General features: G+C 33.0%; 2 protein-coding genes across 19 annotated transcripts; both read right to left on the bottom strand.

Annotated features, from left to right (window-relative positions):
- Positions 1–7,668: 7,668 nt before the first annotated feature.
- Positions 7,669–14,850, bottom strand: LOC133795858 (pentatricopeptide repeat-containing protein At5g01110). 18 transcript variants are annotated; one of them, XM_062233352.1, is made up of 7 exons: positions 14,475–14,850; positions 11,145–13,626; positions 9,792–9,883; positions 9,472–9,614; positions 8,809–8,929; positions 8,389–8,485; positions 7,669–8,165 (listed from the first exon to the last, which is right to left on the bottom strand). In XM_062233352.1, the coding sequence occupies exon 2, from the start codon at positions 13,390–13,392 to the stop codon at positions 11,167–11,169; it is 2,226 nt and encodes a 741-aa protein (XP_062089336.1). In that variant the 5' UTR covers positions 13,393–13,626; positions 14,475–14,850; the 3' UTR covers positions 7,669–8,165; positions 8,389–8,485; positions 8,809–8,929; positions 9,472–9,614; positions 9,792–9,883; positions 11,145–11,166. The 18 variants fall into 18 exon arrangements, with proteins under 18 accessions (XP_062089336.1, XP_062089347.1, XP_062089364.1 ...); XM_062233363.1 differs by having other exon boundaries at positions 8,831–8,929; XM_062233380.1 differs by having other exon boundaries at positions 8,882–8,929.
- Positions 14,851–15,461: 611 nt separating this feature from the next.
- On the bottom strand, positions 15,462–17,013 carry LOC133818240 (zinc finger BED domain-containing protein RICESLEEPER 2-like). The gene is made up of 4 exons (XM_062250999.1): positions 16,605–17,013; positions 16,292–16,481; positions 15,832–15,929; positions 15,462–15,580 (listed from the first exon to the last, which is right to left on the bottom strand). Exons 1-4 carry the CDS (start codon positions 17,011–17,013, stop codon positions 15,462–15,464), a joined length of 816 nt encoding a protein of 271 aa, XP_062106983.1.
- Positions 17,014–25,127: the final 8,114 nt, after the last annotated feature.

The following is a 25,127-nucleotide window of genomic DNA, read 5'->3' as shown; positions in this document are numbered from 1 at the left end:
AATATTAATAAATTTGTATCAATATAAATAAATAATATTAAATCAAGTTTCAAATTATAATTAGTTAATTTGAATAATGATTTAATTAATTAATTAAAAATAAATAAAATATTTTGAATTTAGGCCCAATTGAGATTTAAATTCAAAACAAAGAGATTGGGCCAAAGTCCACTTGTAGGAGCCCAAGGCTTTTATCATTTTGTTTAATATTTTAATTAATTTAAATTTAAATTTAAATAAAACTCATTAAGTTGCCTATATAAGGAATATGATATCTAGGATTTTCAAAAAGTCAGTCTCAGTTGATTCATTGGGTAAGTGAAAGCCTAGACAATCTAATCCTTTCTTAGCCACTCTCTTTTCTTCTCTTCTAGATCTCTATCTCATGTGTTGAGAACCAGCCCATACTAGCTCTAGGTTGATCAAAGGCTTGGTGAGGAAGACTGTGTTGCTGATCTAGTTCAATCTCTTAATAATACTCAGCTACAGAAAGGAATCAAGGGTTAGAGAGATTGAAGGAAGGAATTGTTCCAATTCCGCTGCGTATGTGTAAGTTTCTGTACTTAATTCTGTTTTGTATCAATTTCATAGGAGCATGTTCTAAGAATTTATATGTTTGTTTGATAATATGTAAATTACATGAAAATAAATAAAGATCCTGCAATATGTATGTTTATCGCCCAAAATGTGACAATCACTAAGCGGTAGCTGTAGTAAAAGTCGGGTGGTCGATCCACAAGGAGGTAACCTAAAACCAAAAGATTAGTAGAAAACTAACACAAAAAGTTAGTAACATTAAATAAATAGAAATGGAAATGAAAATAGATTTGAGATTTTTTGTTGTCTTTTTGGTGAAATGATGAAATGAGATAAGTCAAGTGAAATAAAAATAAGATGTAATCAAGAGTTGAAAAGTAGAAATGTTTCAAAAATTATTCATATGCTTGTTTAGTTACTTAGTTACTTGATTTACAAAACTACACAAGTAAATAGTTCACATCCCAACATTTACTTGGAAAATCTAACATTAAAGTCCATATTCTTTTCTAACAAGAGTCCATTTGAGTTATAAAGTTCTTTATTTTAGGAGCACAATTTTAATCTTATGAAAAATCTAAAAATGACAAAATACCCAAGGGCAATAATGCAATAGAAGATTAGACATAAAATTATGTATCAATATTACTTTAACTAATTAGAAGCACATAGAAAGAGCATGACTAATCCTATATATTATTGTTTACCCAAAAACGGGCTACCTAATGATGTGGCAGGATTTGCCTACACGTGGAATACACGTGGCAGTTTAAGTGAATATAATCTGTTCGACCATCGACCAGAAGGGAATTGGCTCATCAGACAACATAATAATGGGCGACCAGTCTGGTCGCATATTTTCATTTATTTCCTTCAGATATGTAATCTTGTAGTTACATATTAATTGTAATTTCCATTATTGTTTATATACGTCTGTATTAAATATAATTAAGACTCATTGGCCCATGTAGAATTCTTTGATCCTATAAATACGAATCAAAAGGCTCAAGAGAGGGGACTTTTGACTCTTAACTTTTGAACTTCAGAATTCTAAGAGAGAAATAGAGTGTTTTTATCCACCACAATTGTATTCATCTGAGAGCTTGTGAAACTCGTGAACCCTAGTTCATTGATCATAGTTCTTGAGATTTTATATCAATAAGAACACTAAGTAGACGAGGTCATTACCATCTTGTTGGGGCCGAACCACTATAAATCTTTTGTGTTGTTTATCTTTTCGTCTTGATTTCATCTCATTTTCTTCGTTTTACTTGACTCCGTGTCGTTGACCAATTCGAGGGTCAACAATTATTAGCACAAGTAAATAAAGATAACAAAAAAAGACGAGGACGAAAGAACATAAACAACCTAAATGCATTATATTAAGAACATAGTAAATCAAAGTAGCAAAATAACATCACTAGCATATGGAATCTTCCCTAACCTTCCTAGGAAGATTAAGCCATTATGCTCATGATTCTCACAAAATTTTAAGAAGAAAGTGAGTAGAAATTTTGCTATAGTTTCTTTACTCCCAAAATTACATACCAAATGTGAAAGAAAATTCTTTATTTATAGAAGAAGAAAATGACTAAAAAGAAATTAAACTACAAATGGGGTTTACAAAATAAATCTAAAACATTAATAATAAAATATGATTTTGAAAAATCAAATCTTATTATTAATATTAGCCTAGCTATTTTAGTGCATAGTCATTTTACCATTTTTTCTAAAACAACACAAAATGAGAGCTTTAAAGCTCAAAATGGAAGGTTCAAGGCCCAAAATGCATAAGAGAATGGATTGGTGGCAGACTGAAACTTTGACCCAGTCGCAACCAATGGGAGAGAGACACATGGTGCATCTGGGCAAGGAGAAAAGAGGGCAGGCGGGGTGGGTCGCTGGGTGGGCGCACGGGTCAGGGCGCAGGCTGGGTGCGGGTTGCTGGGTCGATTCAGGCGGATGGGCTGGCTGGGCTCGCGGACGTGTGGCGCAACAGGGGCACACCAGGTGGCGCTCTAGGGAGGAGGAGAAGGCAGCGGCTGGGCCATTCTCTTTGGGCTTTTTGGTTCCAAAAATGCTACTTTTTCAATTCTTTTTTCTGCTTTACTTATTTCTTTCTCTTTCTTTTTGCTAGTGTCCAAATGCAATTTATTTCCTGAAAATTAAATACAAATTAAATTAAAATTAATATTTTCAATTATAAAATATATTACAATAAATTCATGAGAATATTAATTAAAACTAATTTATTTTATACTTTAAAACTAATAAATTGATATTTTTGAGCATTAATCAATGTATTTCCTACAGAAAATAGTTTTCAAGACATGTGTAATACTTGCATGTCTGTCATATACAAACGACAGGTCCTCAACTTCCCCAATCACTTCCTTTAGCTTTGACATGAAATACTTCCAAGAATTATGATTCTCACTATCCACAAAAGCAAATGCAATTGGATACATATGGTTCTTACATCTGCCCACCGTATTTTATCTTTAAAAAAGTTTCGTCCACACATAACACAGGACAACATGTAAGAACCCATCTTTTACTAACTCTGAGTGAGAATAAGAAATATTTGAACTGATCTTCCTAAGTGACCAAATCTGTCAACGTCCCGGGATTTTTTTGTTGAAGCATGAACATGTATGATGGTAACTTCTGGTAGGATGCTTCCAGTGTCCTTCTGACATACTCCAAAGACGTTTCTCAATATCTCCAAGCTTTTCCATATGACAGCTCTCAATCCCATAATCATTCTTAATGTCTTCTCTTATGTTGTTGTCCATGAACACATTTGATCCATTATGATATTTTACCTTTATGCAATGACCAATAACTCAAGGTGCAGCTTGGCAGTGGCCTTTATGTCGGAGTTCAAGTGAGCAAGTGTGTTTATTGGTGAAACGAGTTATCTTGAACATATCAGATTTAGGCATTCTATTTCCCCTCAATCTCCACCCACAATCAGGATCCTTGCAAGTGATATACCAAACTTCAATACCTGACTTCTTCACCACAAACTCGAAGTTCTGCTTCATTGCATACAAGTGGGCCTTCGTCTTCAGCTTTAACTTGTTCTCAAAAACCCTCCTATTTAACACCCAAACGTGACTTCCACTAAGCGGTAGTCGTAATATAGATGGACGGTCAATTCCACAAGGAGGTAAAGAAACAAAGAGACAAATAAAACAATTAGAAGGTAAGTAATATAATAACAGTGAAAAGAAACATTATTTTTGTGGATTTTTTTGTTTGAAGGATTAAAAATAAAAGACAATAAATAATAAAAAGGCTTGGTGAGGCATCGGGGTTCCACAATATATTTTTCTCACCTATTTACTTGGATAATTTGCAAATGTATTTGAGTAATAAAATTTCATACTTGAAGTACATGCACATGTTATTGTTATGAGAAACCTAGAATCGACATAATACCGTTAGCAATATGTAGTAAAAGACTACTCACAAAATAACAAATTAAGATCTCATGCTAATACTATTGTTATGAGAAATCTAGTTGTGACACTATACCATCTCGGCGATAATGCAGTTAAAGACTACCCATAGAATAATAAAATTAATATAAATTATTTTAGTAAAATTACATAGAAAAAGCTTGACTAAATCTATATAAAATTAATAATAAATATTAATTGCATAAATAATGATAGAAATAATAAAACTCAAATATTTGAACATTAAAACACTTTTATAAATTCAAAATAAAAATATTAAAAAATACAAATCTTCACCCCTATTCTCACCAAAAGAAAATTCTAGCCTAAGTTAAAAGTCATTCTCACATTTTCCATTGAAAATGTGAGAAGACTAGGCTTAGAGATAAAATGGAGTAGAGGAAATAGAGAGAAAATATGGTAGGGGGAGAAGTGTGTAGAAAATTTGTTTTACAAATGAAAACTACATCCTATTTATAGGTGTAGAATACAAATAAACTATAGTAGAAATGACATGTGGCAAGCAACCATTGGTTGAGAGGGAAGCACATAGATTGCTAATTTTTGTTGAAAATAAGACACTTCTATTGGTTGAAAATGAAGCAGATGGATTGCCAATGTTTGTTGGAATGCGTTGTAATTGATATCTCTTATTGGTGGAGAAGAAATTGCATGGATTGGTGACATGACATCTTCATGAATTGGATTGAGCCTTTTCAATTTGGACTTGACTTCTTCAAAATGTCAACTTTCTTTATTTTCTTCCACTTTTACTTCCTTTTCTTTTTGCTTTATTTTATTCAACCAAAATTGTATCATTTTCCTACAAAATGAAAATAAATTAAATCCAAATTAAATATTTTCATTTATAAAATATATCACATTAATTCCATGAAAATATTAATTAAAACTTAATTTATTTTGACAATTAAAATCAATAAATGTGTATTTTTGACCCTTAATCACTTCCCAACTTCTATTACTCCACAAATCACTCTAGATAACGTGGGGATAACATAAGAGGGGCATGAGATATCTTCAACAGTATATGCCAGAGAACTCCATCTATTTCTATCATGTATAGTTGGACAATTGCTCTCTGAGGCAGGAGTCTTGTGTCCTTGGCTTTCTTGACGTCTTGGCGAAGGTTGTACATTTAAATTATCCACTTGCTCCACATGTAGCATGGGTAATCGATCCTCAAATTTATCACCAGAACTACTGCACCCCTCAACTCTTTCATAATCATCACCCACATGGGCAACTAGATCATCATTGACATAAGGCTCGTACTCATACCCATCATCATACGAGAGATTTCTTTGGGGAAAAAAAGTTTCATTTGACTAGGACCTCTGATGCACACACTTGGCCCAGGAGCTGTTTTTGGAACAACCATGCAAGATTGATTATGATTATCCTTATTAACACTCGCTCTAGGAGATGGATCAAGAAGGGCAATGTTCTTTGCAATCGAACTGACGCATAAAGGAACCAGATATTTTAAGGACTTCGAATTATCAAGAATAAGAGCACTCACTCCTTTATCATTCGTGATTTCAATGGGATCTAAGCTAAAATCATTGCATGTAAACGACACTTCCAACTTTAAGTCAAACAACGACCTATTTACTTTCAGCTTTGAATACAACTTCTCCAATAATTCTATGTAACCAACATCAATTGGTACGTGTACTATAGTGTTCAAACCACCTTTGAAATTCCATTTCTCTCCTTTCTTTTTTCCAAACACCATTGTAAGAAACAATTATATTAACTTTGGAACCTGCAAATTTACAAACAAACAAAATCTTAAGAAAATTATAAAAGTTTAGTAAAATCGATGATGAATCGATGCCTATATAATGCTATCCGCATTGTAATGCTACATTGATGACATTTCGATGCATAATTGATGCTTCTAGTTGGCATCTATACGTGATGCATTTTTTATGGTATATCGATGCTATTTCGATGTTGAAACACACCAACATGGCATCGATTCAGCATCGATATACCATTGATATTATATCGAAAATAATCTCCAAATTATATGTTCATCTCAGTATTGAAATAACGTCGACAGGACATTGATTTACCATCAATTTGGTATCGATTTCGAATGGCAACCCACATATTTCTAGATCTTTCAAATCCGAAGAACATATCAAAAAATTCAGAAAAAAAATACCACACTCAACACCAGAACAGTTCGAAACCTCAATCTAACTATAACATTTCATATTCACATGTAGATTTTATGAGAGGATACTTACCCATGATTTTTTCTCTTCAAAAAGGCCAAGAGTGATGGCCTTGAGTGATGGAAAGAGAGAGAAATGTGTGTGATGTTAAATCTGATATTTTTAAATGAAAGGGGTATTTTTGTCAAAAATATTGTAGGAGGCACATTAGTGAGAGAATTCTTTATGTTGACATATTAAACAATTTCACTATGTTATTATGCATAGAACATAGTGAAATTTCCCTAAAATGGTTCACAACCACCCACAACGGCAGACCTTATTAACAAAATAAAGGCAAAACTAAACCAACATATTCTATTCACAACTTCTCACTTATACATTAGACTAAAATATTTACAATAAATGTGAACATATTCGATTTCTCAATTCTTTTCCAATACTTGTAATATTTTTGTTTTAATAATCTGTCTTATTGATTCAGCTTGAACTTTTAAAATATTTAGAAAGAATTAGTAGATGTGACATACAATAATCTACCAAACACTAAGCCTTTTCCCAATTTGTGTAATTTGGTGAGCCATCAATTTTTTTTTTAAATCAAGTACTTTTTTATAGTTTGCATCTGATTTTAAATTTTCAAAAGTCTTTTCTTAATTGTAATGGAGCTTGTAAATCATGTATGTAGAAATCCACATATTGACCACATTTAAACATAACAAAGGCTATGATTGAATGTTTGCATTCTTGCTTCTATAAATCGTTTCAACCTAGCTAGAGATGACCACACATACCTCACCACGTTTCCAATACTTGAAATAACATCATCTAATTATTTAAGACCATCATCTACTTTTAAATTCAAAATATGAACACAACATCTCATACCAAACAATCCTTGACTTTTCTCAAGGCAACATCACTTGAAGATATATTATTAGCGGCATTGCAAAAAACTGTGGTGATTTTCCTTGATTTTGGTTTTCCCTTAAGAAATAGTAACTGTTGATTGTACATCGGTATGCTACAACTAGAATTTCCTTGGTGTAGTATAATGAGCAACAACTATTATTTAACTTTCTTTTTGCAACAATTGCCAATGCATGAAACAATACGAGTGTTGTGAGTTATTAATTGTTTTGACTTTTAGAATCTACGTAAAAACAAAAATACATAGATATGAATTACTAAATAAACAGTACATAGCATGAAAAAACATCGATAGGGGTTTGTTATTGGTGTTATAAACCATATGGGTTGATGATAAGTTTCCAAGACTATGCTCAGCAACCATAAGTAGCAATATGTGTCGCTAGTAGGTGTCCCATAACATATTTAGCAGCGTGGATTTTTGGTTGATATCCAATGCCATTTTCAGCAATGAGTTTTTTTTTTTGGTGTCCAAGACCGTGCTCAGAAATCAAATTAGCAACATGAGTTAATAATAGGTGTCTTAGACCACATTTAGCAACCAAAACCAGAAACATGGTTTTCTGATAAGTGTTTTACCGCATTTTCAGTAACAAAAACTTGGATTTCTGGTTGGTATCTTGAACCGTTTTAAGCAAAGAAAACTAGCAACATGAGTTGCTGGTAAGTATCCATTACTATATACAACAACCAAAATCAGCAACATGGGTTGCTAAGAGGTATCCAAGACCATATTTAGCAACTAAACCAGCAGCATTGATTTTTGGATGTTGTTCAAGATCATTTTCATCAATCAAACCAGAAATACAGGCTTCTGTTTGGTATCCGAGACAGTTTTCAACAAACTAGCAACATAGGTTACATGTAGACCATATTCAACAACCAAACCTTTATTATAAGTTGCAAGAAGGTGTCCTAGATTATTTTCAGCAACCAAACTAGCAACATGAGTTTCTGGGTGGTGTCCAAAAGCATATTCAGCAACCAAAACCAGCAAAATGACTTGCTAGTTGGTGTCCCAGACAGTATTCTGCAACCAAAACAAACAACATGAGTTTCCGTTTCTGGTTAGTATCCTATATAGTCTTCATCAATGTTGGCTCAAGGGATATTTCTAAATTTTTCTTTTAAGTTATAACGGAACTTGAAGGCTGTAAAAGTTCAAAACTAGCATAAAGTTGCTTCACAAGATAATAGCATGAAGCCACACTAATATCAATGATAAGGATACCAGTGTAGTCTTGAGCCTATACCAGAGGTAAAAGTAGAAAACATTGGAGTCAAGCAGCTGTTTGACTTGTCAAAAGGTTCATCAGGATTATTAAGAAATCCATACGCACTTGTCAAATGCTGTATCCAAGAAATAACATTATATTTTAGTTTTAATAAAATAAAATATCCGCATCCAAAGTGGAGATAGTTTTCAACCAAGATTGGGATCTTTGAGTCAACCCTGACTAAAATAGACTGGAGAAAAAAGAAAAAAAAAGGCTCCAATTTGATATTAGTATTGGCCATATACCAACAAATGGAAAAACAATTGAACAAAATTACAAACAACAAATTGAAAAATATACTGCTAACATCATCTCTACCTAAACAACTAATAATTACCACTAAACCAACACAGAAAAACAAATTGTATTAAGGCAGGCAGCAAATAGCCTGCTTACCAATCACCGACTAGCTTCCAACCTTTTTAAATATACTCTTGCTAAAATGAAAAACTGGAGCTTGTCTTCTAACCATTGATTGACAGGACTTGCTCAACGCCGAAAGCTCCAAAAATCTGTCCTATAAAAAATGATGGATTATTGCGCCAGAAGTTAAAACCAAACATTTCATTTCTTATTAATAAGATTGAGAATTCAACAATCCAGCACACAAGTACTGAAATTGTACAAGATTGAGAATTCAAAATACCATTAGGGTGCGTTTGGAAAGTCATCCTGTAATTAGAATTTGGTGTAATTCGGAGTAATTATTCTATTTTGCGTATTTGTCTGACCATATAATTACACAATACTATGTAATTGGAGGTAACTAATGGATCTCAATTACAATCTCCAATTCTCATAGCCCCATGAGAATCGAGTGTAATTACATTGTAATTACTAATTACTATCAATTTTAAAATATATTTATTACATAATATTATTTTTTTGTGTAATTACTAACTGTTTTGACAAACATGACAATAAGTAATTAACATTTGACATCCAAATACACCTTGTATTTTAAAATATAGTGTAATTACTACCCTAGTAATTACACGGCCTAGTACTTACACCGTTGTTTCCAAACAGGCCCTTCAAGAATTCTAAATAAAAGCTCACCTTTTCCCATTTATCTCACAGGAGCACATCCAGAATTCCTAAACAGCATTGTCCATTGAGAATAGCTTAATTGAGAAGCTTTTCGTCTTCTATAGATGAAGTAACATTTTATTGACTTCACACTATGCAAGACCATCAGCCTCCTGTTATATCAACAATTGACTTCGTTATTTGGCAACATTTACATTGGCAGCTGGCACAAAAAATGACACTAGGTTGAAATTCCATCAGCCTCCTGTTATATCAACAATTAACCAGTATCTAGCAGTTGGAGGGAAAAAGAGCAAGATATATATTATCCACGAAAATGAACCACATACCTAGAAACAAGGATGGACTTGAATATGACACCACCTCTGAACAGCCAAGAAAATTAATATATATGGAGGTTCCATGATACTACAACAAGTCCCTGATAACAAAGATACATCATCTGACATTAGGGGATTTCTAAAAGTGTGGATAAAAATACATTTGACCTCATGGGGTTGATTCATGACCTGTGTGTGATTGTATACAAACAAAAACAAAACAAAAGAACCTTAGACGTACAAGTACAATGATAAATTCAACTGAAAGGCTACAGCAAAGGCAAATTGTTTAAATTTTTGCTAAAGAAAGCCATTCCCACAATTAGACTTTCACTCTTTCTTGCACTTGATCACTAAGATGGAAAGTTTTCTATGATAGAGCTAGCCAACTTTATCTATGAAGAAAGCAAAGGTGCCAACATATTGAGCCATGCTGAGAAGATGGATAAGGTCTCGACTCAAACTCGGTTATTTAGTAATAAAGAAGTTAATGTAGCTTAAATTTGGGTGTGTTTTGGGAATAAGCACAAAAAGAGAAAAGTCCAATGTGTGGTTACTTGACTATAGAAGCCTACATGACTTACCCCCTAAACATAATTTTACACATATATACTCATGTGTCTTAGTTAAATACCAATTTTAATTGTTTGGCTAGTGCGAGGTCAATTTAAATTTTTTTAAGACACACGATCAAAAGTGGTATTTAGCTAAGTCCTTAAAAGGGATTTTGCAGAAAAACAAAAGAGTATAAAATGGTGTGAACATTATTTCATGAATTATTCAACACAGCTGAAGTGTTAAAAGACCAAGTTAGATTTATGCTCAGCTTGAACCTATACAAAAGTTTACTATTCCAGCTTGAACAAATAGAATATTGGAAATGTCACACTCACCAACAGAATATTTTCTGAAAAGAGGCCCTACGTTTATACTCTTTTTCAATAACATAAGCACAAACTTTCCTCTAATTTGGAATGAGGTCTTATTGGACTTATTAACTGTGTTTTGTCTGTTTCTCAAATGAGGTCCTACGTCCATACTCTTTTTCAATAACATAAGCTCCAAGTTTCCTTTACTTGGGAAATAAGCTCTTATTGAAATTATCAACTTTATTCAAATCCAAGCTCTCTAATACAGAAATGAGTAAATATATAAAGTAAAATTGTTTTCAGCTAGAACAGGGGAAGAAATGTAGATCATTAGCAACTTTAAAAGGAGGCATGTCATGAAAAAACTAATGAAACTGTCCACCTAGTAACCATACACACTTCCAAAGCAGAAACATTGCGACAAAAAATGTGATCAAAATACTTTCAAGAGTCAACAAGATGAAGTATTTGAACAAAATCATAGATAGCATACCTTCAGCTCCAAGAATTGATCATTAAAACTTGTCATCTGGTACAAAACCTTTCTGCAGCATATCATCGTGGAAGCGGAATGCTGCTTTCAAGTTGTCCTGGGATACATGTCCATTAATCAATAATGTATACGTTGATTTATCAGGTTTCACACCTTTTTCAATCATCCTCTGCATTACTAGCTCAGCTTCTTGCATTCTACCCTGCCGACAGAATCCATTTAAAATAACATTGTATGTAATCACATCTGGCAACAACCCTTGATCTTCCATCTTGCTAGTCAAAACAAAAGCTTTGTGCAGATTCTCTTCTTTTATGTATCCATTAATCAAAGTGTTGTATGTAATGCTGTCAGGAATAACTCCCCGGGTAATCATTTTGCTCAAAAACTCATCTGCTTTTGCCACATCACCCGTCCTGCAGTACCCCTTTAAGACAGTATTACAAGTCACAAGGGTAGGTTTTATACCTTCTTCCACCATTTGGTCCCACAACCTCAATGCCTTAGGTACATTACCCACGCTGCAGAATCCATTTATTAGAATGCCATATGAAATGTGATTAGGAAATATACTTCTGGAGATCATATCATCCCATAATTCCTCAGCTTTCTCTATTTCACCACCTTTGAAAAAACCATCAATCAATATATTGTATGTGACAATGTCAGGCTTCAGATTTCTTTCAGTTATGGTACGGAACAAATTTAGCGCTTTCCTCATATTCCCATCCTTGCAATACCCATGAATCAGTGTGGTAAAAGTATAAAAATCAGGAATCACACCCCTTTCCGTCATCTCACTGAACAAAAGTTCTGCATCAGTAAGCATCATCTCCCTACACAATCCATTCATAATAATGTTATATGTCACCACATCCATAACACAGCCTTGCTCCAGCATTTTATCTCTCATTTTCATTGCCTCTGACATTTGACCATTTTTACAATATCCATCTATTAGGATAGTATAAATCACACTATCTGGAACCAATCCTGCATTTTTCAAACTTCTAAAATATCCTAGTGCCTGATCAAGATTTCCATTTCTTGTAAACATCCCAATAAGAGCACTAAAACTAATTAAATCAGGGGAAACACCTCGACTTGTCATTTCATGAAAAATCCCCTCGGCCTCCAATACTATATTTTTTCTACATCTCTCAACAAGCAATGCATTGTATGTAGACGTATCAGGACTCAATCCAACTTGCACCATCTCATCCAAAACTTCCCTTGCTCTTGCATATTTTCCGAATTTACACAAGCCATTTATCATAGTGTTGTAAGTGAAAAGTCCAGGTCTGAACCCTTTACCTGACATAGAGTTTAATAAATAAAATGCCTCTTCCAAAAGCCCTTGGCGACAATAGGCATTGACCAAAGTATTGTATGTCACTATATCCGGAAGAATCCCTTTCTCTTCCATGTTCGACAACAACGACTTGGTATCACCAATTTTTCCATCTTTACACAAAGCATTAACCATGATATTAAGCGTAAAAACATTTAACTCAATTCCACTTCTAAGAACTTCTTCATATACTTTCCATGCCAAGTCAACCCACCCAACTTTTACAAGCCCTCCAAGAAGACTATTACAAGCATTTATAGAGACATGAAAACCTTTGCTTCTCAATATTTGAAACACTTCCCATCCTTCTCTCAACTTCTTAGCTTGCACATAAGTCCTAACCAATAAATCAAACACCAAAGGATTCGAACCAAAAATTATGCACGTTGAAACAAAGGATTCAACAACTTCAATTCGTGAAATGCCACTCCTCCTCACCATTCTAAGCACCAACGCTTGTGCATCGGACAACCTCCGACCACGCACCAGAATGTGAATCATTACACTCAAGGACTGTGAAGAATACTTCATATTGGGACAATTCAACAAAATCAAATCAACAAACTTCATACCCAGTTGAAAATTTTCACGGCACCTACTAAGTACTTCAACTACAACTAATGGGTTCAACTGAAATAGACAATTGCGCAATGAATTGGGATTACCTTGGTTCAAACCCTGTAGAATTTTCTCCACTAAAAATGAATCTGATGAAACTGATTCCCGGCTTGGAGTTCCAAAAGCTTCTTCTTGAATTTCCAAAGGTACAACACCATGGTTAGAGAACGACTTTGGAGAGGAAAAGAGAACCCAAAAACTGTTGCAATGTGGTAGTTGTAAGGGTTTTACCAAGGTTGAGAATGTTCTGAGGATGGGTTTTTGTAGTAGGGCAGCCATTTGAAAAAAAATAAAAAGCTTTTGGCTTTAATGGCTTCTTGATATTGAAACTCTGCAAGTAATAGAAAGAGGCTATGGACTTATGAGTTATGACTCTTTACTTTTTGTTAGATTGGATTCTATTGTTCTTATAGAGAAAGAGGTACTGTACAGGCGATATGGCCATCATCTGCAGAGGAAGCGTAGGCATCAGCCATGTGTGTTGCAGGCCAGGCAATGTTTCTACATTTATACCTACATCACTAGTTATTATAAGTATAATTAATTCAAAAGCTATAATAAACTAGTTTCACTGGGAACCAAGAACTTAAATAAAGTTATAATAAACTAGTTTCACTGGGAACCAAGAACTTAAATTTTCACTAAGTTATTAAGGAATGAAATGTAAACAATAAATTAATGAAGGCTATTTGATATACTAACCTCATATAGCATGAAACTTTTAACACTAAAGCTAATTACAATATTAACAATTAAAGTATTTTCTTTTCACAATATAATAAACCATAAACCAATTGATTTATGGCATTTCGTGAAGACATGAATAGTAGAGACAATGATGAAATGTTCATTAAATCTGATTGAAATAATTCTTTTAATAATAATCACAAAAATACTAAATTATTGAATTAAAACAATTAAAATAATGGTTCAACCAAAGATGTTACAGTCATAAAAATTATATCAAATAAAGAGATAACAAATTGTTCATTCTATTTTCTAACAGCAATTAGCAACTAAAACTCGACATTTTAAAACAGCAAAAGAAACGAAGCCCTGAAACCTTAAATCCGGAAATGAAGAAAAGAAACAAACAGAATTATTAGATAGCCCAAATCTCATAGCAAATTAGCAATGATGTCCAAACTCTATAGCTACATGGCCTGCATATAAATATACTAAGTATATAATCAGATATAATATACCATGTAAAATTGGATATACACATTACAAAAATCAAATTAATACACTCTGTAAATAACCAAAGCTAGTAAATTAAGATATGATACAGTCAACGTTTAGCTGTTAATAAAACAAAAACTTAGGGACATATGCTAAAATAGAATGTAACAGAAGGTTACCCTCTAAATTTCTCGGCTGAAATTCGAAACTTAAAAAATGGCTAAAGTTTTGAGTGGCCGAGAAAGGGACGGTGGCTGCCGTAAGTGTGACGCCGAAGAAGGATGCTGACTGCCGTGTTGGTTGGCCGAGCAAGGTAAGGTGGGAGGGATGGTGACTGTCGTGGGTGCGAGGCAGAGAGAGGGAGGGTGGCCGAGAATTGTAAGGTGGCGGGAGTGGTCGCTGCCGTCGGTGTAAGGCAATGGCAATGAGCGAGTGAAGGAGAGGAGCCTTGGAGAATAAGATGGGCTTCTGAATTGGAATCGGTGTATTGGGCTTAGATTTAGTGTTATTTTTGTTAGAAGAATTAAGAAAAATTACATATAGCTATGTAAATAGTGCTCCACATCGAGCGAGTTTGTCCGGTTTGAGTTTGTCGGATTTCGGGTGGAAGAGTTTTATTACAGAACCCACCTGAATTACTATTGGATTTCTTCGGGTTCGCATTGGGTTGGGTGGGGAAAGTTCGGGTTTGGGTGTGGGAGGAGTGTAACCGAACTCGCCCAAAATAGGGTTGGATGTGGTCGGGTCCGGGCAAGGTTTGTATTTTTACAATTGGGTTTATTTATTTTTGTCAACTTTTAATTGATCACTATTTTACCATTAATTAAAGAAAAAAATTAAAAAACTTACCAAATACTTACTAGTCTTCAAAAACTTAATTCACAATTCTTAGGTTTTTACCAATTTTCACAAGTTAATAAGTAATAACTAACTAATAATAATATGAATGAAACATCCAAGTTATACCAACTTCTAACTCTAACGAAAAATAAAAAGCCATAAATTTAAAAGTTCATAATTAAAATTTAAAAGTTCATACCAAATTACCAATATCACAGTCCAAATCCAAAAGTCCAAATTCAAAATCCTTAAAAAAAATAACTAAACTATTAAAACTTAAAAAGTCCACAAAATAACTAGTCTAAAGATGAGGTTCTTGTTTTTATTCATTCAATTCCTTGTGCAACATATGTGGTTGTAGATGGAGCATTAATAGAAGCAGAAGGCGAAGCGGAAACATTTTCACTACCACTAGCAACAGCAGTTGTAGTATCACCTGTGATCTCTGCAATATTATACATTTCCATAAATATGATTTAATTTCAAACAATAATTACAACTAAAATACCAAATAAAAATTTTGTTTAAACAACTTATCAGACTCCAGAATCTCTGTTGTCTCTAGAACTTCATTTCCATCCATGTACTCTCGAGCAATGATTGGTTGATGTGAACTGCTCCACCAGTTTTTGAGACATATTAAACATTCAACCATTTTAGGACGTAGTAAGCTCCTAAAGGGATCTAAAATCTGACCATCAGTCGAAAAGGCAGCCTCAGAAGCAACAGTTGTAACTGATATGACTAACACATCACGAGCAATGGTTGACAAGATCTTGTACTTGGATGCATTTCTGACCCATCATTTCAAAATGTCGAAGTTGACACCCTCAATCATAGGTTCAACATCCTCAGTTAGATACCTATCAACCTCATTCTTTGTTTTACCACCATCTTCTTTTTTCCTTTGTTGTACAAACTCATCATGAATGAAGCATACTTCTTCAAACTAGAAGTAGTAGTGAATGAGGAAGAGGAAGATCCACTAGGCTGAGGTTAAGGCTGATAGTGAGACAGATTGAGACTGGGTCATAGATAGCTGAAGTAATGTAAAACCCCCAACACCATACAAATCAAATAGTGATCGTAATGCTTGTTCTACCTCATTAACCATCTGAGCGCATGTCAATGGACCATAAAAGCAATGGTTGTGTACTTGAGTTTGTATCTTGGGTCAAGAACCAAGGCAATTATAAGGGCCTCATTACATTCTTCAATCTTTCCCCAGTATTTGTCATATTTCACCTTCATGCTCTGTGCCATATTCGCTAACAATGGGTCATCCTCCTCAACTGTCATTCTATACAAAGTGCATTGCATATTACATATTTCAATAAAGTACTTGTCTGCCGTAATATAGGTTGATCCATTAAACCTTAATGTAATCTCGTAGAAAGTCTCCAAAAAATTCACAAAGACCGTTGCATTCTCCTAGACAGTTTCAATAGGCGACCCTTCCTTTTTCTTACCATCTTTGTCAACCTCCTCAAAATACTTCACGAAATTTGTATTTGACAGTAAACTTTCAAATGCCTTTTGGAATCTTAATGCACAACTAAGCATGAGATATGTGGAGTTCCACCTCGTTTGGACATCTAAAGAGAGAAGTCGTTTGCATTCAATTTTTTCTTCTACGACAACTTCTTTAAACCTTTTGAGCCTAGTGGGAGAAGACCTAACATATCTTACAACATGTCTAATGCTAGCAATTGAATCATGTTTCTCTTTTAATCCTTCAGTTAAAATCAAGTTTGCAATATGAGCACAACATCTTATATGTAAAAACTTCCCATCTAAAATGAGACCATTCTCCTTTTCTCTAAATCGTCTCTTCAAAAATCGAATAGCAACATCATTTGAAGAATCATTGCCCGTCATAATGGCAAACAATTTTGAAATGCTCCAATCATATAAACAATTCTCAATCTATTTGCCAATAGTATCCCCCTTGTGATCTACCACTTGGCAAAATTTTATAATTCTTTTCTGATAGTGGAAATCAGAGTCAACCCAATGCGCCGTGATGACCATATAGTTCAAATTCTGAATAGAAGTCCATGTATCACTGGTGATGGAGATCCTCTCATGCTTTAAAATATTTTTCAATTTCTTTTTCTCTTTAGCATACAATTTCAACACATCTCGAGCAACAATTATCCTGGATGGGGTATCAAACCTAGGTTGTATGGTTCTAACAAATTGTCGGAAACCCTCCCCCTCAACATGTCTAAAAGGAAACTCATCCAACACAATGTACTTTGATAAGGCAAGCCTGCATGCCTCTTTGTTATAAGCCATCAATATTAAATTTTCCCCCCCTCCTTCCCTCTTTTCACCGGCTCAAAACTTAAAACCTTTTGCTTTTTCTCATCAACCTTATATGGACTAAACTCACAAACATTCCTAAAGTGATTCCACAGATGACTAGTCCCATGCTTTCTACTATCACAGAAAAACTCACTGCCACAATAACAACAAATACACTTGGGTATCTCTTCTTTGTCGTTAGGATCAACTGGGGGCAATTATTCGAAATGCTCCCAAATATTTTATCCTTTTTTTTTTGGAGCCAAAGGAGGTTTCTCTCTTTTTTTACCCCTTCTAGTTCTTTTTTCTTTACCCTGGGCTTGATCTGTAGGAGTTTGATAATTGGTAGGTGGAGTTTCATCTACTTGATCTTGATCTATATCCATAATTTATAGAGCACAAAAACATATATAATATAATGATTAACAACAGAGCATACTGATAAGGTCATTTTTGTATTAATATTTGATAAGTTTTTCTATGCTTGGATGATGTTATGATAGCATTTTTAGTATTTTTAACTTAGTTTCGTGATTCTACAACATATTTTCTACATTGCATTTTATGATGATAAATCTGACATTTTGATGGCAAATGTAGTTTATAAATCATAGGTTGAAAAAAGACTCACTGAGATGAGGTTAAAATGAAGTTTTAGGAGCATTCCAAGCTTTCGGGATTGAAATGTTGAAGTGGTGGCAGCGTACAAGCTATTTAAGGTCGAGAATTAAATAAATTGAAGATAGGTCGCGACCCTTTAATTGGAATTGATGTTTCAGATTTTCTGTTCCAGACAGGCCGCTGCCCAGATTTTTCAGACTGCTGCCTACTGTGAAGAAAAGTGAGTTGGGTCGCTGCCTAGTTTTTTCAGGCCGCGACCTGCATGACCAATTTCTGCAGATAATTTGCTTTAGGCCGCAGCACGCATTTTCCAAGCGGCAGCTTGCGATGTTGTTTTTAGATTTTTATTTACATTTTAAATAGAATTTAAAGGAGACTATAACAGATTATTAGGGTTAATTGGAGATTAAGTTTTTATTACGGTTTAGGAGAGAAAAAGACTCAGAAAGGGCTAGAGAGAAGACTACAATACTATTGTTCATCAATCTAGTTTCTTTTCTTCCCTTAATCTCTTTAATTTTAATTTTAATTATGTTTGTGATTATGATTGCTATTATGGAGTAGGTTCTTTTTAGGTTAAGGGTTAATTCAAAACCCAAAACATGAATTCTTGATTGTTGATAATGAATATTGTTCTTTAATTTCTCTCAATATTAAATTGTTTCTATTTTTCCAATTGAATGTTATAAATTTTGTGATTTCTTGTTAGGTGGCCAACTAATTAAGGTTTTACATTATTCAATTGTCATCTTAGAATTACTACTCACCTAATAATTTAGGATTTTAAGTGTATGTGATAAATTGCAATTGATAGTGATGTAAAAAAAATTGTTGATTGTGATGAAAAATAGAACCTAGGTTAAGTGAATTATATGCTTCATTAATTTAATGCCTAGATTAACTTGTCTCCATTGGACTTAATGATTTATCTAAGTTAAATAGATTATATGCTTCATAGAATTATTGCTTAGCTAAAAGAGTTAATTATTGAGCGCTTCGCCTTGATTACTTATAATAGGGAGACTTTGTGGGGTTAATAGTTTAATTGAGAAATTAGAATAATATTTATTATTAGTGATTGAGAATGATTGTTGAGGGTAGATATTAACATTTAACTGTTTCTTAATATCGTAATATCAATATTTATTTGCTTTCTAGTTTATGTTATTTAATTTTGAGTTAAAAATCAAAATCCCCTTCTTTATTAATTTTTATTTTTTGAATAATAAATAGAATAGTAGTCCTTGTGGGTTCGACCCTTATTTATCACTATACTAAAATAGTTGGTATAAGTATCTAATAAAATTAATAATTAAATTTGATACGACATACGACACCCATCACATACCTAAAATCCACTAATCCAGTCCAGTACAACATATAGAGCATAGGCACAACAAAACAACCCAATTTCAATATCCACCAAATATCGAATATAGTATTAATGTTTGACTTGAATATCTTATATGTAGACCTAGACCAGCTTGTAATTGAATATATCAATTAAAAAATTCAATATTTTACTAATTAATTCACTGTAAAATATAACATCATCACTGCTGATTATTGAAACAATTAATGAATTAATATTAAGTAGTTTATTAATTGGGTTACATAAATTAGCCGATCGGCAAAATGAATGTGATAGCATCATTTTTTTTTTCAACAAATGTACCATTTTTTCATGACTATTTTCTTTAATTGATTTTTTTTTTGTGATCATGACCATATATATTGGCAACTAGAAGAATGTCAAAACAAAAATTAATGACTGTTACCTATTTTGAAATACACAATTTAATATGTAATACAAATATATATATATATATAATTATATACATTTAAAATATTAAAAAAAACAATTACCCTGCTTGCAGCCTGGCCAAGTGGTGTCGCCGTGAGCGTGACCCCCTGCCTGCCTAATGCCCGTGACCCTTGCCTTGCCGGCGTTGACGAGTCGCCGCCGCACCGACTGAACCAAGAAAGGGAGAGAGCGAGAGAAAGAGGGAGAAGAAGAAGAGAAGGGACAGTGGTGGTGGTTGGTCTTGGTGGGTTCTCGGTAACGAGCAGAAGGGGCGGTGGTGTGGTGGGGACTGGGGAGTCGGGGTTGGGAGGACTGTGGTTCAAGTGGTGGTGTCCAGTGGCAGTGGTGTGGCTGGGTGGTGGTGGCACCGCATGATTTAATAAAAAAATTGAAATAAAACTAAAAAAACATAAAAAGTTAAACTTTATAGGGTCGGGCAGGTTCGGGTGTAGAAATGTGATTTTGAAACCCGACCCGATGGGGCCCTCGGGTTGAGCCCGACCCGACCCGACCCAACTTTTTGAGTTTCGTCACTTTTTTGGGGTTTTCGAATGCGGGTCGAGCGAGTCCTGCAAGTTTTCGAATTTCCGGGTCCATATGTGCACTCGTAACTGTAAATATAAAAAAAAATTTGAAAAATACGAAAGTTTACAAAATTTACAAAAATGCAAATAACAGTTTGTAACAACTCAATTACTGCTTGTTACAATTTTCTATTTTTTCTGTAAATGTTGTTTACAAAATTGTAGTATATGATTACAAACTTATAAACTTTAGTTACAAATTTGTAAATATTAATTACAAAAAGATTGTATTGTTACAAATTTGTATACTTTGTATTTACAATTCTGTCCCTTCATATTTTTGTAATTTTTTTCGAATTCTGTAATTTTAGTTTTTGTTTTGTTAAATCTTAGGTATATTTGAGCGGTTATAACCAAAATTTTCAAGTGGAATTTACATAGCTTATGGCTTCTCTTGCTATTTTTAATCAAGTGGAAATAACATGTAATTTTTCAAATGTTTACAAAAATATGAGAATTTTTTATTTTTTTAAAAATCTTAAAATCTTATGTTTATGGTTCTGTTTTCTCATAATTTTGTATAAATTTATGTTCATGCCATACTTTTGTTTTTCATTAAGTTTTTTAAAATTGAAAGGCTAGTTTTGTAATTTTATTTTCATATTTATCCTTATTTGTTTATTTGTTTGTTTTTTATATATAATTTTTAGAATAACTTTTTTTATTGTACCTATTATTTTTTGTATACTATATAAATATTTTATTTTATATTTTAAGTTTTAATTTTATTTTTGGCCTTACTATGTTTACAATTTATTTATTTTTTCTTTTTATAATGTACATATTATTTTTTTTCAATTAAATTTTTTTTTTTAAAACTTTTCTTTCTTTCTTTTTATTTTTTACAATAAGCATTTTTTTTACATTTTTGTACTATACTTTTTTTTAGGTTTGGGTTAGGATTTTTTTTTTTTTATGTTTTTCTTTTTCTTTTCTTCGTTCATTTTCTTTTATTCCTTCATCTTTTCTTTTTTTAATGTGTGGAAGTAGAAACAACTGAGTTTGAAAGGTTGTTCGGTCTATCAATGGGTTGGGTGGGGCTTCTAGTAATGTAGATATATTTTTAGCTCTTGTTAATGATGTGAAGATGAAGTTGTATGGGTTTTACAAGATTGTTGCTTAAGGGTCTTGCTTGGATCCTCAGCCAATGGCGTTGAAATTTTTTGCAAGAGCAAAATTGTTAATATCATTAACGTTAATCTCATGAAGCTTGAATGTACATCTTTAAAAGAAAAACACACACAAATTGATCGAAAGATTATACAGAGGCCTCTCGATGGTAAATTGGTTTCTACATTATATAATGAACTGAGATATATTTTTTGTTTTATTACCATATGTACAATGTCCTTTAGGCTAAGAGAATTATTAACGAGTTCTTAACAAACATCATGCATGAGTTTGTGAGATGTTATCAAGATATGTAGCTAGGATATATCAGGCTAAATTTAAGTTTGTGGTAATCGGGTATTATAATATAGATAACTGGTTACCCTTAACATGCTAACAAGTTATCCTGATAGTAACCGATTACTTATAGTATAAGTAACTTGTTACCATATCATGCTAACTAGTTACCTCTAAAATAGTAACAAGTTATCCTGATTGTAACAAATTACTTATAATATAGGTAACTGGTTACCCTAAGATGGTAACAGATTACCTGATAAGAACATTGGGATTTGAAAATATATATAAAAATAAATATGTAAAAGGTAATATATCATATAATTCGTTATTTAACCTAACATGAAGAAACCTTGATTTAAGGAAAAAAAAGAAACAATGTAGAAATAAATATCTGAATTTTTTCTACACATACTATAATAAAATCTAAATAATAGTATAATTATATAATATTAATGTATATGTGAAAAAATGAAGGAAAAAAACAAGAAAAGAGAAAATGGAAGAAGAATAAAATAAGTGAAAAAAAGAAGAAAAAATGGAAGGAAAATAAAATAAATGAGATTAAAAAAAAGAAGGAAAAAATTAAAAAATTGAAGAAAAAAAATGAAGGAAAAATGAAAAAAAAAATGAATGAAAGAAAAAAGATGAAAAGATGAAAGGAAAAAAAGTTGAAGGAACAAAAATGAAAAAAATAAATAAAGTCATAAATGAAAAGAAAAAAGAAGAGCTAGAGAAAAAAGAAACGTAAGAGAAAAAAATAAAAAAATAAAAAGCATGAAAAATAATAAAAAATAAATAAAATTACCTTAAAATCAAATAAACATAATTATCATTACAAATACGACATAACTATATATCTTTTTGCAAATTTATGAGAAAGAAAATCTCATAAACATCAACATTCTAGTTATAAAAGTCATAAAAATAACTAAAAGTTAAATCTTTGTATTTTTGCAAAGTTTTGGTATAAAAACTATAAAAATAAAATTTTCTTTTAATTAATATGAGAATTTTAAGAGCTGATTAGTTTGTAATTAGAAAATTGTACTTTTAAAAAGTATTTTTCTAAAATAAGAATCTTAATTTAGCATTTGAAAATGTAATTGGTTGCATTATTGCTCTATTAATATTTAGCTTTAAAAGTTGAATCTGTGATTAGTTAACAATCTGAAAACATAATAAAAATAGAATAAGTGAATGGTAGATCGGAATCTTCAAACAATTTTTATTTAATAAATATTTAAATAAAAAATTAACAAATTTTATATGAATTTAAAATTTTAATTTAACTACAAAATTTTGTTAATAACTAAAATTAATACTTTAAATTAAATTGTTAATATTAGCATAAACTGAATATAACATAGTGTATTAAATTCTTTCTTTTTTATTTTTTACAGTAAGCATTTTTTTTTAAGTTTATGTATTTTTTTTATAATCATATTTTTTACATTTTTGTACTATGCTTTTTTTTAGGCTTGGGTTAGGTCTTTTTTTTTGTTTTATTTTTTTTCTTTTCTCTGTTCATTTTTTTTCCTTCATCTTTTTTTTTTAATGGGTGGGAGTAGAAACAACTAAGTTGGAAATGTTGTTCGATGTATCAATTGGTTAGTTGGGACTTCTAGTAAAGTAGATATAGTTTTAGCTCTTGATAATAATGTGAAGATGAAGTTGTATGAGTTGTATAAAATTGATGCTCAAGGTTTTTGCTTGGATCCTCAACCAATGGTGTTGAAAATTTTTGCTAGAGCAAAATTGTTAAATATCATTAACGTTAATCTCATGAAGCTTGACTATACACCTTTAAACACACACACACACACAGATTGATCAAAAGATTATACAGATGTCTCTCGATGGTAAATTGATTTCTACATTATATAATGAACTGAGATACATTTTATGTTTTATTAACATATGTACAATGTCATTCAGGTTGATAGATTTATTAATGAGTTCTTAGCAAACATCATGCATGAGTTTGTGGGATGTTATCAAGATATGTAGCTAGGATATATATTTAGCTAAACTTAATTCTGTGGTAACCGAAACTGTTTACCGAGTTTTCGAAAACTAGAAATATATTAAGAAATAAGAGCTAGAAAGAAATGATCAACGATAAACAATTAGAGTATTTACGTGGTTGGGGCATTAATGAACTTTAGTCCACGAGTCTATTGTATTAGATTTTAGTGAGCTTTTGACAATGGAGTTTTCTGCAAGTTTTAGCAGAGTAATTGCTTACAAGAGAAAATCTGGGATCCCCGCTACAGTGCACAACTGGTCCTATTTATAGGTAGTCAGGTGTAATGGGCTTGAGTCGGACTAATCCTGACCCAATAGGGATGTAATCATGGTTTGCTCGCTAATATAGTCATAATACAAATAATGTTTCTTAATAAAACATAGTAGTCAGGGCCCATTGGGCCGGCTTGGGCACGACCAAGCCTTACAGCTGCCAATAGTACGTAATTTCAGGCTGGTCCGCGTGGGCTTCTAAGGGGATTTGTCACAGTAGTGACAGTACTGTTTCCTAGGAGCAGCGTACATTCTGTGTGTAACCTTTTTTGTAGGTTAGTTGAGGAGACCAACTTCTGTGTTTCGTGGGGACATGCCAGCGTCAGGGAAGATCAAACTTGCCCTATCCAGACGTCTAGTCCAGGTTCATTTACTAATGTCCTAGTTTACTTATCAGAGTCCTGGTTCGTTCACCAAGGCCTGGGTTCATTCTTAACAAGGTCAATTCCTAGACTAGTGAGCCTGCCACCTCTTTTGGCATCCCGGAGGAAACGGGTAGGTTAGGACCGAGAAGATGAGTTGAGCCTGCATCTTGGAATTGATTCCCTTGTTATGGTCGCTCCCACTGAATGTTGGTGGGCTCATTCATGATTGGGCTGTCAGGACTTCTTCCTTGTTCATCGGGCTCAGGATGGGCCCGAATCTCTTTAAGGGGGCCCACAGACCCATTGCGTCATGCCACGTGTCCCGGGGGGGAAACACAGATAACATTTACCCCTAAGTCTTCATTCGTGCTTGCATGGTGGAGACTTGCCTTACTCTCCTGGATCAAATCCAAATATCCCAATTTGTTTTCCAGAAGTCGGGTTCATTTACTTGGGGGCCACTTGGGCGATCCGCGCCCTTTCAAATTCACAATGTTTCACACACGTGTCTTCAGGTTGATGGTGCGTTTGTGCCATTCGCACCATAAAGATCTGGAAAGAATCTTTTGATGATCCAAGTGATTGATGGCTGTCAGCGCAATT

The sequence above is a fragment of the Humulus lupulus genome, chromosome 1 (assembly GCF_963169125.1).
Source record: "Humulus lupulus chromosome 1, drHumLupu1.1, whole genome shotgun sequence".
Classification (NCBI taxonomy): domain Eukaryota; kingdom Viridiplantae; phylum Streptophyta; class Magnoliopsida; order Rosales; family Cannabaceae; genus Humulus; species Humulus lupulus.
This window is presented reverse-complemented; position numbering and strand designations above follow the sequence as displayed.